The 16,421-nt window shown below is 41.3% G+C and overlaps 1 protein-coding gene across 2 annotated transcripts in view; it reads left to right on the plus strand.

Annotated features, from left to right (window-relative positions):
• Positions 1-9,937, plus strand: part of LOC129732561 (excitatory amino acid transporter 3) — a 50,811-nt gene extending 40,874 nt beyond the window's left edge. Inside the window, exons 2-11 of one of the 2 annotated variants that reach the window (XR_008729285.1) lie at positions 5,194-5,420; positions 5,490-5,747; positions 5,828-5,870; positions 5,976-6,015; positions 7,303-7,617; positions 7,678-7,972; positions 8,040-8,174; positions 8,242-8,344; positions 8,436-8,506; positions 8,882-9,937. Coding sequence is in view for 1 of the 2 variants with exons in the window: in XM_055693531.1 (XP_055549506.1) it covers positions 5,194-5,420; positions 5,490-5,747; positions 5,828-5,870; positions 5,976-6,015; positions 7,303-7,617; positions 7,678-7,972; positions 8,040-8,174; positions 8,242-8,344; positions 8,882-8,941 (1,476 nt within the window). In the remaining variant the exon portion in view is untranslated. The remainder of the gene's footprint in view (positions 1-5,193; positions 5,421-5,489; positions 5,748-5,827; positions 5,871-5,975; positions 6,016-7,302; positions 7,618-7,677; positions 7,973-8,039; positions 8,175-8,241; positions 8,345-8,435; positions 8,507-8,881) is intronic. The other variant, XM_055693531.1, reaches the window with a different exon arrangement.
• The last annotated feature ends 6,484 nt before the right edge of the window (positions 9,938-16,421 follow it).

Consider the following 16,421-nt stretch of genomic DNA (forward strand, 5'->3'; position numbering starts at 1 on the left):
TAAAAGAGTTTTTCTACAAGCTGTACACAAAGCATGAATAATCGCTTCTACAGAATCGATCAGCATGTATAAAAGTTGTTCAAATGGCTGAGTTATTTCTTATTAAGCCCTTGTTCGGCTATTTAGGAAACCGAATGTAACAAGTAGCTGATTTAGTTCTCCTAAACCGACTGACTAAAAGCTGATTAAACACTTAGAAATACATTATTCGTCCTATGTTCAGACGAATAAGATTAGTTATGAAAGCGCTTATTTAGCCCCCAAATATTCTAAAAATCTCTCAGATGACGTCAGTATAACCTGTCCGAATGTTGAATTCAATCCGAATGCTTTTCTTCTGAGTGATTTGTATCTAATAAGCGCATCGACCAAGTTACTCTCCACCCTAATATAATAATAAATGGGTTGAAATTCGATCAGCAACCACTTTGTTCGTTCAATTTTCTTTTTACTTTTGTTCATCAATTCGACGACGTTAAAAGGCCACCTCTTTGTGTTCGATTTGATTTCCTCTGGATCAATGAGTGCGGAAGCTCACACTCGCGAGTATCGACGATTATTGATGTTGAGTTTTCAATCATTTTGACCAAGTCTTTTTGCAGTATGAAGTAATCCGATTGATTTCTTCCTCTGACAACTTGTTTCGTGAAAGTGTTTTTCCGTGCCATTCACAGCCAACTTTGATTGGACTTTGTGCTGTTCACTGTCTACATCTATCCTCATACTGTCTGAATGACGAAAGCAGAAGTTGGTACTTCCAATGCAACTCCGTGTGACGCAGTTTCAAATCAGAGGAATCAGAAGAGTAATTCAAACGCAATTCAGCTCGTTGCGCGCCTGGTCCTTGAAGGAAGGCATGTTCCAGGCGCATGAAAGAAATAGATGTAGTCAATTATGATATCATTAGTATCTTCCCATTCCATGTCGGTTCGGTGTTGATTTCCAATTTAATCTCCGTCAAGCGAGATGCACGGTGACACTCGGTCACCGTGGCAACGTTAGCGCAAAACAACTTGCCACAGAAGTGTGAATACCCAGCAGCTTTACGTGGCAGTTTGCTTCGAGATAGGTTATCTTCCAGAAACAGATTGGGATAATGGTGCGCTAGTGAAATGTCAGGTAAAGCAAAGCATCAGACAGTAGAATGTTGTTCTATTAGCGACATTCGATCTGATAGAGGAAGGAATTTATTTACCACTTCCTGCATTTTTAATTAGGTTTCTAAATCGAGAGGAAGGGAGGCGGAGCAAAAAATAAATTACAAGTAATGCATCCGCCCACCGTCCAGGGTCAGTGACGGGTGGAAAACGCATCCAATTTTTGGCTTCTCTGCCAAAAAGTGCAACTCGAACCCAGCAGGGACCAGACGGCTGCGCATAATTTATCCGGCGAGTGCAGTTGCAAAATGTGTAACGTTTAGTGAAACAACAAATTTTGGAAGGGTGCCGTGTGTTTATTTCAAAACGTAACCTCCGTGGTTTTTTTGATATTGGAGGTGGATTGTAAATGTTAACCGTGTCTGCTTAAAATTGTTATTCGTCGATTTTTTGTGGTAGAATTCATGAAAACCATTTTTTCGTTGTTTAAATGTCACTCATTCTTTAATTCCTCAGTCAGAGGTATATTCAAACGGTCCAGACTGCTCATTCATGCTTCCGTAAAACTGATGCAATTCGTCAACAGACTGGCAAACACTACCAAGCCGGTAGCCGACGAATGGGTCGACGATAGCTTAGTGAATCCTCTTGACCTAGTTCCATACAATGTATCCACTCATCATATTTTTGAAATACTTTAATTTCCTCGTCCCACACCCAGCCAGCGTTAGCGCTAACTGAGTTCGTCATCACAATAAAATGCAAAATAATGAAACAGCCCATTAGGGAGGGCCATTACCAGGATTAAAGGAAGAGCGAAGAAAGTATGGCACGGGATCACTCTCCGTACCACGTTTTCCTCGCTGCGGAAGAGAATAAAGTCGAGTTGAAAGTAGGTGCAGTAAAATCTCAACTTGCTCAAGTCTAACTAATGTTCAGAGCAAACAAAACTGAGTTCGTCAGTAAGTATGTTATTTCGATGCTACAGGGCCTGCTAAGCGAAAGTATTGTGTGATGAAAGCCTTTTCCTGACTTGCTGAATGAAGGACATCAAATGTAGAGTTGCGGAATTAGGAACAAAGCAAAAAATATTAACGTTTGTATGATTGTCTAGTTACCTTGATGCAAGGACGATGAAAGTGCTACTTTTTATTTTGCTTTCAGTTTTAAATGGATAGCGACCTAATTCCCGTTTTACTAGGAAAAAGTTGTCCAATTGTATCTTTGTTCATTCAAACAGAAAAAAATGTTTTGTATTGAATAGAGGCTAAATGCCGTTATGCCGTCTTATGCCGTTTATGCCGTTCGCATGATTCGACTTTTTACGCGCACAGATTCATCGTTTTAGGTGTAATACCGGTTATGCCTCACGATCCCTATGGCGGTGGGTTCGTGCGTCATTTAATGTAGAATTCGGTGAAGCACTTTTCCACAAGAGTTGTTCGTTTCTGGTTGCGAGCTGCGTCTGAATTTTATTTGCACCGCCTAAGAAAGTGTATTAGAATTTCGAAATACTTAAAAATTCCAAATAAAACAATGCGATGGTTTTATTTTGTTAGATATGTTCTCTTACTTCTATTTTGGATTTGTTTAGCTTTTGAATGTTTTTTTCTAGCTTCCACGCAAATTAAGGTAAAATTTTTTAAAGATGACACGGGTTCGAAACCATAAAACCAATAATGACAACATTGGCATTTTGCAAATTCATTAGGAATGCAGTATTGTTACTTATGCATACATGATTTTTTATATTTTTCGAGCTTTGGATGCATGAGTGTTTCCAAATTTAATATTTAATAGGAATATTCTCTCGTGCGTCTACGAAAACGATAATCGCGTTGTTACTACTTATTTGTCCTTACGCCGGTTGCCGTAGTGTGAATGATAATATTGATTGTGATTAGCAGACTATTGACAGACTAACCTATTGCCTACACGACAAACTGTCGGATTTTCCATCCATCAATCTACGTGAAAAGAACGTTTCGTTGTTCCCCGTGTGTACGGCGCGCATAGTATTTACGCGGTTGATAGCTTCCATATCGGTACGTCGTGTTAAAATCGTATATAACTTGCTAGAGGCTAGATATCCGGCAAACTTTGTCTCGCTCATTTATACTTTCTTCATCTTAACTCTGGCCATTAACGACAGCTTCACTTGTTTTTTTACCGAATATTCGTGACTTCAGGTGTGTTTTTCGCGGTATCGTAGCGTTTTTTCTTTTAGGACAGACGAAGTCTATACGAGAGACGTCGCTACTCGATCTGTAAGGTAGAAAACTAAATGTCCGGTTGACCAAACCTCCAAAGACTCCGCGTCGATACATTCCATGAGGTCGTATTATCTACAAATAAATCAACAACGCGTTATAGTTTTCGGTATAAAGAGGGTCACCTTACGAGGAGATGTCCAGTATCTTGCGTATGCTTATTATTGCGGTGTTACTTCATCGAACTGAAAAAGTTCGGAACACATTATGAATTTCGTGGCGGATGTAATGAACTTGTAGGCGCGACATTTGGTCTAAAGAACCCGACACTCGTAATTAGTGAATCGTTTACCAAAACGAACCCTGCTGTATACCCTGCCCTTTCTCCAACATCCCAGTGATTTCTCGTGGAAGTGCAGAGGTGTTCTCGGCTTCCAATAAAGCGAGTATCACGTCAACATATTCCCATACAAACTCCTTCTTTGACCTGCATTCGGATGCGGCCGGCGCTGGTATTGCCTTACATAAAGATTGAGATCTCCAGTTTTTACACATTGAGGATACATGCTGGTCCCGAGCATCATCCGTTGGTTCTCTGTGTAATTACAGCTGATCTGGCAATAACGGAGTAGCAACCGCGGGCGGTCAATCATGCTCATGCTCATATAATGCTTTGTTTGCTAAAAAGTGTCTAGAGCAGTGTACTTTCATAGTTTTCCTTTCCAAGTAGTATCGCTTTTTGGTTGTGGCTGGCGTCACTATTGGTAAAAGTATTATAAACCTGAGGAGACAGTAGGTGGTTGACCTAAAGTCTCCTATCCCTGTGAGGAGCTGGAGGTGGATCCGAGGTGTGGCTTCTCCTTTTATATTCACTCGCTGGATCCAGTCAGACGCTGTTTAAGCCGCCCCTCCACGATGAACAGACGCTCGGGTTGGCGAAGCATTTCCTCTATCGCTGAAAGATGGTTACGCGCCAATGATCGTCGCACCCTATCACTCAGTCGGATTGACACCATTGCCCGGGCTACGCCAACCAGCTGTGTCCATGTTACAGCTGGTATGAAAATATGGCTCATGGAGGCGTGAGATAGTAACTTGTGAGGACTGAAGCCATATTGCCGCTCCTTCCAGGTTGTCAACTCCCCATTTGAAGCCAAAAAAACAATCAACAAACAATATTATTGTACATTATTAAATCGATAGGACGATGAAGACAATCAATGGCGAAAAAAAGTGACCTTTCATCAAGACATCTCAGTCGCTCATTCTGCTCGCGATATGGCCGATAAATTGAAGGTATTGAGCTTCAAAATGATTTTTCATTCTCTGTATTTGCCAGATTTAGCCCGTTTCCTGTTTGCTCGGTTGAAAATGTGGCTCTCTGGCGAACAGTTTTATCGAATGAAGAGGTAGAGTTGGAAACAAACGACTATTGAACTAACAGATGGAGACTAGCTCGTTGTTTTTCCATGAAAATTATCATCTTCGTTACTTTCTTACTGCTTTTTTTTTCAATTTTTGTAACAAAAAAGACAAACATTCTGAATAATAATTTTAATCCTTAGGCTGATAACAAATTTTTCGTAGGTAATGATGTCGTTGATAAATCACGTGGTCACAAACAGTGAATGTGTTTCAAAAAGTGTTTAAGAGCGAATCGCTTTGTCTTCGTTTTGTCTGATTTTTATATTTCAATACTACCATTCTGTTAAATCAGAACACAACATCATAATTATTAAAAATAAACAAGTTCAATGCATCGCTAGAGAATTGTATTAGGAAATAATTGAAAGCACTTAAAGGTTTTGCGATTAGCTTCAAATAAAACCATAATTATTTCTAATTAGCAAAATAACCTCAACAAACTTTCCTTTTTCCCCTTCCAGAAACCTCCCTGCATCGTAGACAGTATTATGTCCAACTCGTATGTGACGTCCAGCTCCAGGCCGACCTCACGATGGAAGCGCTTTCTCAAATCAAACTTGCTCACCTTCCTCACGGTAATCGGTGTGTTCGGCGGCACCGTGTTTGGCCTGATGCTGAAAAACACAGCCGAACCGTGGACGGAGCGAGAAGTGATGTATATCCAGTACCCTGGAGATCTATTTTTACGGTAGGCTCGAAGCGTCCACCCTGCAGTCCCGCCATGGTATCAGTACCAATTGCCTTTTTTTTACCGTAGGATGCTTAAATGTTTGATCGTACCGCTGCTCGTGTCGTCCATTACGAGTGCAATCGGATCGCTGGATCTGAGCATGTCGAAAAAGATTGCCTTCCGGGCAATCGTCTACTACTTCACCACCACAATCTGTGCTGTAATATTAGGCATAATATTAGTCACTACGATAAGGCCCGGTTCTGGGCGCGATGCGGGCAGCATGAAAGGGAAAGCCACCACTAGAGATGTCCTCACCGTCGATACGCTTCTAGATTTAGTTCGGTAAGTATCGGTACTTTTCGCTTCAGTTTTCGATAGTGTTAATGTTGTTTTTAGTACTCAAAGTTTTCACTGCCTTCCAGCAATCTGTTCCCACCGAACATTATACAGGCGACAATGTTTCAGGTGAGCCATTTCCGCCGTCGCAGACAGCGCGCAATGTTCAAAGTTCATTAAACCTGAACCTGCTTATTTTTCTTTTCGTTCTTTTCTCTTGTGCTCATTTTTCAGTTCCGTACTCTTCTAGTCGCACCGGAAAATGCAACTAATGGTAAATATGCTCATGTCTTTTATTTTTTTTAGTAGTCGGTCTTAACGTGTGAAGGCAGGGGGAGTGTCGGGTAAATTGAATAGGCACTATTTTTTGTGAAGTTAATCAACATCAAAGTTAAAGTTTTGGAAAAGTTGACCTATGAATTTTGATAGCAGTGGACATTTTACCCCCTAAGCTCGTATCATGAATACATGATGCAGTCTGCTCCATTCAATTGGCTCTTAGGTTTTTTACTTCTACTGCTGTGGAATGCAATTAAATTGCAATCTGATGCCCGTGCTGATATGATTTCTGATACGTATTGAATCGGACGGATGTCGCGTTGAAATCAGGTCGTATAAAATACAAAAGTTTGCGAGGGACGGCAAATATCACTAGTTACACGTGCTTTTGAGAAGGTAGCCCGCCGTTTGGAGTAATTGAAAATGAGGAAATACTCAATTGTTTTGCAGTATCATAATTCGTCGGTTGATGAAATATTACACTCAACACGGAGCGCGGTGACTCTGCGATGAATGGGGCAGAAAATCCATGCAGAATGCTTATGTTTGACGACGCAAAATATGTATCGCTGTACATTTGTACAGATTATAGATTTTATTAAAAAGATTTTTTTTTTCAATTAAATTGTATCTATTGATCTTTGAATTTTACCTGCCTAAAAAATATCCATTCATCGCCCATTGAATGAACTTCTGTACTTCTATAGAATATCTCACCGAATCACTTTAACCTCACTTTTCTGACAGTTAGTGGTAACTTTGTTTACGTTTTTGAATTTTCGCTTTTTTCTAATGGATCAATCGCGCGTGTAGTGGAAATGCTGCTCAATTTTTAATTGTTCTTAGTGTACTGGCACCTCAAGCACAACATTTAAAGGTCATTTTGATCACAATTGAAATGATCTGTTGTAATTGAGAACAAAACTGCATCACCCGAAGGTAAACAAAGTTACCAGTAGCTGTCAAACTCAGGTGCGTGAAGTCACCGTGCGATGGTCTATTCCATCGATTTCACACTCGTTACGGACGGACGCACACTGTGTTATTCGACACCATGACAACAATTGAATGTTAGGTATTTATTTCTGTTAGAAGCCATCACTATCAGCTCGAACTGTACAGTATCATCTGTTTCAAGTGCTGGAATTTTGGTGAGAGTTTTATTTGAAGATAAATTACGAAAATTGTAGTTCGACTCCGGTAGAATTCTTCGCTAGGCCAGCTAATTACAAAAAAGTAAATAAAATAAATTAATTCTCTTCTTCATCTGCATTACTTCTAGTTCCGTTAACACAGTACAAAATAAAGTCCGAATTCACCGAGGGCACCAATGTACTCGGTCTGGTCCTGTTCAGTGTGGTGCTCGGCGCCTGCATCGGTAAGATGCAGGAAGCTGGCCGACCGCTGCAGGCCCTGTTCGAAACGCTCAGCGAGGCAATGATGATCATCACCTCGTGGGTCATCTGGATCTCACCGTTGGGTGTGTTCTTTCTTATTGCCGCCAAGCTGCTGGAGATGGCATCGTTCGTTGAGGTGCTGGGATTGCTCGGGTGGTACTTTATAACCGTGATGTTGGGACTGTTCCTGCATGGATTTGGTGAGTGAAAACTCCACTGAACAGCATTGTAATAAATCTAATGGATGTTTTTACTTCAAGGTACGATTCCCATAATTTTCTTCTTAACTACGCGAAAGCTCGCGTATCCTTTTGTTGGCAAAATGAGTCAGGTGTTGGCCACCGCCTTCGGTACCGGTTCCAGCTCAGCGACCATGCCAATCACTATTCAGTGTCTGGATAACATGGGTATCGATCCACGAGTAACGAGATTCGTGATTCCGGTCGGTGCCACCATCAATATGGACGGAACCGCTCTTTACGAGGCTGTTGCCGCACTGTTCATTGCTCAATTGAGGAATATTCCGCTGTCTTTTGGTCACATAGTTGCTGTCAGGTAAAAAATCAAGTGCCTTTTTCGGTGATTTTTCCATCGAAAATGAGGCTGTTTTTGTCGATTTCAGTGTTACTGCTACCGCAGCTTCGATTGGTGCCGCTGGTATTCCGCAGGCTGGCCTGATTACCATGGTGATGGTGTTGGATACCGTTGGGCTACCGGCAGAGGATGTTACGATTATTATTGCTGTTGATTGGTTACTGTTAGTGATATTTTATCCCTGTTCATTAATTGTCGCATTTAGCTAAGGATTCTTTTTACTATTACAGTGACCGATTCCGTACCACTATCAATGTTATGTGTGACGCTCTGGGAACGATTCTGGTGAACGCAATCTCGAAGAATGATTTATCCGCTACTCCGAACAATATTGTAAGTACTGGACTGTAGCAGGGTATCGCCAGCGATTCCGGCTATTGGCTATTCGAAATTTTCATATGTTTATTTCCCAAATTCATTGCAGAATACGCATTAGATTTGAGCTTTTTGTCAATATATGTACTCCATTTCGATTCGTAGATTTTATAGCAACCGGTATGCAATAGTTTGAAAGTTGTGTTTACTTTATTGTGTTTTTTCTAATAACCAAAATAACAAAAGCGTGTGCGTCTGATACTTCTTTTCTCAAAGTAATGTAATCTCGGTCTCACATTTAGTCAGACTGGGTTGTTGATTGGGATAATATATGCCTAACCAGACTGTTGGTGATTTGTATTCGGATTGGTAACAGAGGGATTTCACGCCAATTGGTATTGCTAACACCACAGACGAGTTTGCGGGAAATCCCTCAACAATTATTATTCTCGTTTGTTCAATCCCACCATTTTCTTGTTTTCAACTAAATCAAGACGATTGCGTGAGGAACTGTGGAAATAGGCCAAATAATGCGTTTCTCGCGCTTATTTTTAGTGTGACGCTGAACCCCACGAACTGGTCGAACTGCGGCAGGATTGCAACGATAAAGAGTGAACTCCGCTACCGTACGGTGTCAAGCCCTAACCGGGTGGATTATCCCTCCTGAAGAAGAAGTAAACGAAAAAAAAAACCAACTAATTCCCTGTTGTTGAATGCAGCAAATGTCGAAGAGCTCAAACGAAAGAAACTATCCCCGCAACCCATTCTACAGCAAACCGCATGTACTCATCATCGTCATCACCGCAAAGGACAGGGTGCTGTAAACCATAATAATATCGAACGTAGCTCGGTTTTTCCCCCAAGGGGACGACAGTAGCAGCATCCCGGTCAGTGTTATCCTCTGTTATTTACGTTAGATGATGTCAAATCAGCTAGATGCAGAGAGTACAGCAATGGGTTTTCTTCGTGTTTCCGAATTGTGTCCGTTTGCTGTGTGTTGTTTATCCCTGATCGAGTAGTATCGAAAAAAAATACTAAAAGCAGAATTCTCCGAACATTGGAATTCATACGAGCTTAGGTCTAACGTAGCGTCAGTGTTAATTAACTGTATAGTTAAAAATACTTACAAATATATTTTAATAGTTAACGTTTTGTACATTGTTTTTTTTTCTCATTTTTTTCGTGGCTTATTTAACAACGCAACACAAAAGCGCATTTATTTTCAGTTCAGCTTCAGTTTTAGTGTTTAGGGAAGGTAGAAGGAAGGAAAAAATAAACAAACTGCCATCGTAGAAGTTTGTTTTAGTACGCTAGCACAGAAAGAAGACTAACAAACGATTGTCGTAAGCAAGAAACATTTTAGGCTATGAACCAAAAAGCGTAAGCATTAGCCACGAAAGTAATGTACGAAATTAACCCCCGTCTGCGTTGGGCGTTATTATTAGTTTCAAAGAATGATAAACGTAAGTTTGTTTATGGAAATAAAAACACGTTATATTCGTAACTGTTTCATCCAAATCCAAACTCGAGTGTACCACGAATTGAACCAATCTATGCAAGTGAAAATTTTACCAGTGAAAACACAATAAAATGTATTTGATGTTGAGACAAGTTGAAGTCTCGTGTTGTTGTTCCGCAGATTTATCACCTACTCACTTACTTTCCTATGTTACGCCAACGCACTCGGTCCATGGCAGCTCATCACCAGTTTCTTGAGCGTCCTACATTTCCGAGATCTTGCTCCACTTGGTCCAACCACTTAACTCGTTGCACGCCTCTATACCGGCCGGATTCGAGACGAACACAATTTTTTGCGGGATTGTTGTCCGGTATTCTTACAACATTGCCCGCCCATTATATCCTTCCAGCTTTAGCAACTTTATGGATACTGGGCTCGCCGTAGAGTTGCACCAGCTCGTGGCTCATTCTTCGTCTCCTTACGCCATCCTCATACGCCGTTCGAAACCGCTTGCAAATTCTCCTCTAGCATATTCCATTTCTCGTGCCCATAAAGAACTACCTGTCTTATGATCGTCTTGTACCTGGTAGGTACAGGCACGACTTCCAGCTCCAATACGACTGCGGATTTCTCTGCTACAGTTGTTATCTAACGTTATCAATGATCCACGGTACACAAATTATTCTATCACCTTGACCTCATCTCCGCCGATCACTACGCTACTGCTCTTTCGCGCTCGGTTCCCCCTATCCAACCTTAGCCGCACGTTCCATAACTCTTTAAAATGCAATGTTGAACAGTAGTTCTCACATTCCAACTTACCGCCCGTTTTGTGTATGGGGCATATTACTCCCTCCTTCCACTCCTCCAGTAGCTGTTCTGTATCCTAGAACCTGACTATCAGCTGATGCAGACAAAAAGCCAACCTATCCGGACCCAACTTGATAAGCTACGCTGCCATGCCATTCTTTCCAGCTGATTTGTTGTTCTGTTCTTGAGCTGCTTAACAGCATCCTTAACTCCACTTATCGTGGGGGGCGGTATGTTTCCCTCATCCGCTGTGCTGACGAAGTCATTCCTCCTACCGTCTTGGTCCTCTGCTTCTGCGCAATTCAGGTGTTCATTATAGTGCTGCTTCTACTTGTCGACCTCACCTCACGTTCATCCGTCAATATTCCTCAATTTTTTCCCCGTACATTTCAGCTTGCGGCACAAAACCTGCGCGGGATGCGTTTGGCTTATTGTAGAATCAACATTTTTTTAGAACGATACAGCTGCTCCACTTCCTCTTATCCCAGCTCTTTCAGGCGGCTCTTTTTGTCCTGAAAAAAAAGGGTCTGCTGTCTTCGTTCCTGTTTGTATCGACTCACGACGGGTCCTTTGCTGCAGCATCAATGCTCGCACTGCATTCTTCTCGTCTAGAATCGTTTGACACTCCTCGTCGAACCAGCCGTTAAGTCGATTCTCCTCGACGAATCCAACAGCACCTTCCGCTGCGTTGTAAATGGCTGCTTTCCCAGTACTCCAGCAGTCCTCAAGAGGGGCTACAGTAATCTCTCACTCATCCGGCAACGCTGCCTGAAGGCTTTGTGCGTACTTAGTTGCGACTTAGGGGAGTTTAAGTCGCTTCAGATTATACCGTGACAGATGGAAGTGGAATCCATATCGAAGTAACGTGTCCACTTTTTTCAGTGTAATAAAATAACTCTCTGGAAATAATGTGGTGGCCTTGAGAAGATTCACTTTCATTTTACTGGGGTAGATTTACGGCCTCATTATTTCAGGTCTCTCAGCATCATCCCGTTGGAATTGAAATTTAAAATAGCGTCTGGGGTCTCAACTCTGGATATCATCAAGATTTCGAAAATACCCAAACCAGATGACATTTGGCGTTTTTCCGGTCGGTCGCAATCTGTGTTCAAAACATAGCTTTGCGCTTTTTGACTGTACAGTAGATAGCACAGACAAACAGACGTACCACTCCGTACAAAATTCTACGAAAATTAGGGTTCCTATTAACTTGTGTACCACCTGCTGGACACTCCGCAAAAGATAAATTTTCTGCCTTTCTGCTGTTTTGGGAACACGGCGCGCCACAACTGTCAACTTAGTTGAATTTGAATTGACCGTTGTCTTGACCCACGGAAATAAATTTCGTGGTACGTCTGTTTGTCTGTGTAGATAACATCGTACAATCATAATTTTTCGCATTTTAGTAGGTTTTCCAATCGATTGCTTCAAGAATGAAGGAAATTTGTTTAAAACTGACTGAGGCATAATCATTTGAAATTGGACAATTTTCGTGACACTCTCGATGTTTTTTAAAATTTAAGGTAAGAAAATTTTTAATTTTGGAATGACTTTGCTGGAGAAGACGAGAAAAAAAGGTCTCCACTCTGTCTTCACGTCTGAACCAGGACTAGGGGGGCCCTCGTGTTAGGAGGCCTAGGGCATTTGCCCTCTTTACACCCCACCCCCCTCCCTTAATCAGAGCCTGCACAGAATATTGCTGTAAGGCCGTTTACATACTGGCGCGTTCTGCGTTGCAGAGACGATTCGCCTTGCCGTGGGTTAATGTACAGCTCTGCTTAGCGCTGTACATTAACTCACGGCAAGGCGAATCGTCTCCGCAACGCAGAACGCGTCAGTATGTAAATGGTCTAAGACTTGATTCGACGTTGAATAAATTATTAATTAAACATTAAAATCATTTACTAAACCACATCTGGATGAACATCATTACCAATTTTTCTGTCGTTCTGGCGTTTGGAAAACAACTGCTCGTTTGTTGCCGATAACTATAAATGCACTCAACTTTTGTTTTTTTTTTTCGAAAAATAAACAGAAGTGTTGGTCAATCAATGTTGTCTCCCAGTTGTTCTGCCTGAGATTGAGCGACAGTTTTGGCTGCACAGTCTTTCCAGTAAAAGTGGTACTAAGAGCAAGCGCACCGGTGAGTTGCCATTTGAGTTGCTATTTTCACAACGCTGGCCGTTGCTATTTCGGATAGCAACCGATTTTCGCACCGGTCGTTGCTAATGGGGATTACCAATTTCACTATTTCTTTTTCACACCGGCAGTTGCCAATTTCTGAAGACCGTCACTAGCCAGCGTTGGCAAAATGTTTGTTTGTGATGTATTTCGCATTTTTTTTGCGTATCTAGTAATAACCAACCTATCCGTCAATCTATTCCGGAATGATCTACGTTCTTTCTGCTTCATAAAATGTTCCCTCCATTTCACGCAACTTCGTTTTAACTTCGTTTCCGTTTTCCCAAGTTATCGATAGCATAATTCTTTTGCAGGTTTTTTTACATGTTTATTTAAAGTAATTTCGTAAAACTGGGCACGTCCCGCAACGTTGGCTTAAACCACTATTCTACTGAAAGCTGGCGAACTTTCATTAGTTGTATTCTGTATTCTATGATGTCTTGGTTCCCACAGTTTGCTATTAATATTTGAAAATTTGCCACCAAAAAAAACTTGAATATAGAACGCGGAAATTGTTTTCGAGTATTTGGTTGATTCTAGTGATGAAGAAAGTGATTTCGCAAAACAAATTTTCTTATACGCGATTAAGAAAAGGGTTTTTGGAAAGATTCGGGGCGGCTCTCAGCCTAGTAAATAGCCAAACATTGACCGCCATACGAAGGAAGGTGCCATCCAGCGTTTTAACAATATTTTTATGGGAAACACCGGTCAATACAGATGACCATTTCCAACGCCGCTTTCGAACGCATCTCAGGTTGTTTTTGAAGATTGAAACAGTGGTAAAGGAGAAAAATGGTTTTTTATACAACGACCGAACTAAACGGGAAAATAGTTGGTAATACTCCCGAGCAGATTTGCTTAAACCTTCCAGGTATATTGAATAATATTGGCCAATCTTGTGAGGATTTGCGCTTTCCGCATCGTGTAGGTTGCACACCAAAATGGTCATTTCAATAAAAAAAAAACTATACAAAATGTTTACCTGCCCGAAAAAACACCCTGTGCAAAAATTCAGCTCAATCGGAAACAAAATTGTGAAGTAGTTCACGCCGACTCTTGCGTTCTACGACGTGTTCAACAAGCGAGGCAAAAAACATCTCGTCTTCCGTGGCCGACCAATTGAGTCCGCATTCGAAACACTCATCATCTTCGTAATATTATTACGAACATTCACTATCGAGCACAAAAAAACAACAGTTTGACATTTCATTAAATAGCAACGATTCGGCTCGTTGCTATCGCGTTGCCAAATTTAATAACTCGCTACTACCCGAGGTGGGGATTGCTATTTCCCAAACCAACATAGCAACGCCCGGTGCGGTTGCCGCGTTATGGTGGGAGTTGCCAAACTAACTTTAGAAACTTCAATTTAGCCACTGGTGGGCTTGCTCTAACGCAGCGGTTCTCAACCTTTTTCTGCCCGCGTACCCCTTGGCAATATTTTCCAAATTAATTGTGCCCCCTGGCTTCTAATGTCCTCACAGAGTGGGAGAAAGTAGTGGTAGATCACGTTGTGGTAGTCTAGTCCAGGTTTCAAATTGGACTACAGTTTGTTTCATTGCTGCAATCATGTTTTGAGAGTAAGTTTGAACAATAACTGACACGCAAAAGTTGAAGTCTTGTACAATCATTGTGTCTTCCCGATTCGCACAAATGTTGCACAGAAATCGCACAATAAATGTGTGAAACGCATAACGCAACAGTTGTACTGCGAATACATTGACATTGATTGAAATCAGAATATGTATCATATACCGACACTTTATTTCTCACATCGAGTGCTGTTTCTCTCTTGCTCGTAGATTTTCCATGTACGTGCGATGAGACTAGATACGTCACATATTATTTGCAGGTTGCTCTTTCGCTTCTTTTTCGGTTCGGGTTGCGACGCGCAGGACGATGTCTCGTCGCTTTACGAAATGAGCGAGACACCCGTGCTGTTCATACTAGATGCCAGTGTTGTTAGTCTCACTCATACTGTCGGTGCGTGCTTGCTACTACTCAGAGAAATGCATGAAGAAGAAAAAGTATTTTGAAAGCGTGTGTGCAAGAGACTTGAAAAGCGTAGCATATGTCTTGTCCTCAAGCAGAAAGGAGGAGAAAGGATTTGCTTCTCGCTCGCTTTGCAATGCTGCTTGATACCAGTTGAAACTGTTTGGGTGTAGTAGTTTGGAGCTGCCAAATACATTGGAGAAACGCTAGGGCATTAATTGCGTTATGCCCAACACGCAATCATTGTACTGGTTCCGAATTACATCAACAATTGCGCTAAAAACGCACAATTTTGTACTGGTTTCGCACCATCCAACTTTTGCGTGAAGTTTTATAAAAAAAAAAAAACATTGCTTCGTCCGCCACTACTGATTTTTCTTTCGCGTACCCCCTGAAGGCTCTCGCGTACCCCTAGGGGTACGCGTACCCCAGGTTGAGAACCGCTGCTCTAACGCATGCTAGTGCGTGTGCGCAGCGATGCAAACTTCCACCTTTAATAGATGGAGTGCGCTATTGGCCCTGACGACTCTGTTGATATTGGTTTGGTTTTTACTTGCGAAAGTGAAGGAGGGTAATATTTTTGCTTTTGTTTTCACACATAAATAGACAATTGCATATGAGAATTCGCGTAGGTGCGAACAGCCTTAAAAATCTCTTTTACTTGTGTCAGGGCCAATTTGATTTGACGCTTGTCATTTGTATGGGATCGATCCAGAGATGCCAGTCTTCTTGATATGATGTTTTTGACTCGGGGTACGATGCTGGTCTAACAAGCCAGTCGTCGTAGGCTCAAGTCTTGGCTCGGGAAATACTGTTAGTTGTCAGTAGAATCGTAGCGCTAGCCCCGCAATTGTCCTGTATACTAAACAGTTGGCTGCGAAGTCTGTGTATATAATAAACAGAAGGTTGAAGTCTGAATCGAAATGTAGCACCAAAGCTTCGCTTTTTGTTGGTCAATCAGTCCATGCATGCATCATTTATCAAAAGAGATGGCAATCGGATAGAGTGGTGTCAGGAGAATACAGCAAGGGAGTAGGACGTCCCAGCGTTTCTAGATACGTTTTGATTACGTTAGCAAAATGTGGTCAAGTGTTGTCGCGCAAAAGAATCACTTTGTCGTATTTCTTGCTGTGATGTGGCAGTTTTTTTCGAAATTCGACTCGAATGCATCATTTGTCGTCAATGATTTTTCCATTGCTTTTATTTGGCACTGCTCATAGGGTGTTGGAATAATTATCAAAACTGACCATAAACTATCACCCAACAGTCAGAAATACTAGATAGAAAAACGTGGAACTAAACCATTGGATAACAAAAGTGAAAAATGCTATAAATTTTGAATAGGTAGGTTGATATTTCTAAAAAATCATCGAGATCGTAGGAAGAAAATCAAATTCAAATTTTCTTCTTGTGACAAGAAGATTGTCAACTTGACATCAAAATGTTTCCAGTAAACACGAGATGAATTAACTGCCAAAATAATAAGAAATTATCGTTAGAAATAAGTTTTCAAGAAGCTTCAATATTTTTTAGTTTTATCAAAATAATTACGTCTAATACTACACTTTACTAAAAATTTAAGAACCTGACTAGATTTAGACAAGGGAGTCGGAATACCAGATTCACACTGGAATATAGAAAATTGAATAGAAA

The sequence above is a fragment of the Wyeomyia smithii genome, chromosome 3 (genome assembly GCF_029784165.1).
Source record: "Wyeomyia smithii strain HCP4-BCI-WySm-NY-G18 chromosome 3, ASM2978416v1, whole genome shotgun sequence".
Classification (NCBI taxonomy): Eukaryota; Metazoa; Arthropoda; class Insecta; order Diptera; family Culicidae; genus Wyeomyia; species Wyeomyia smithii.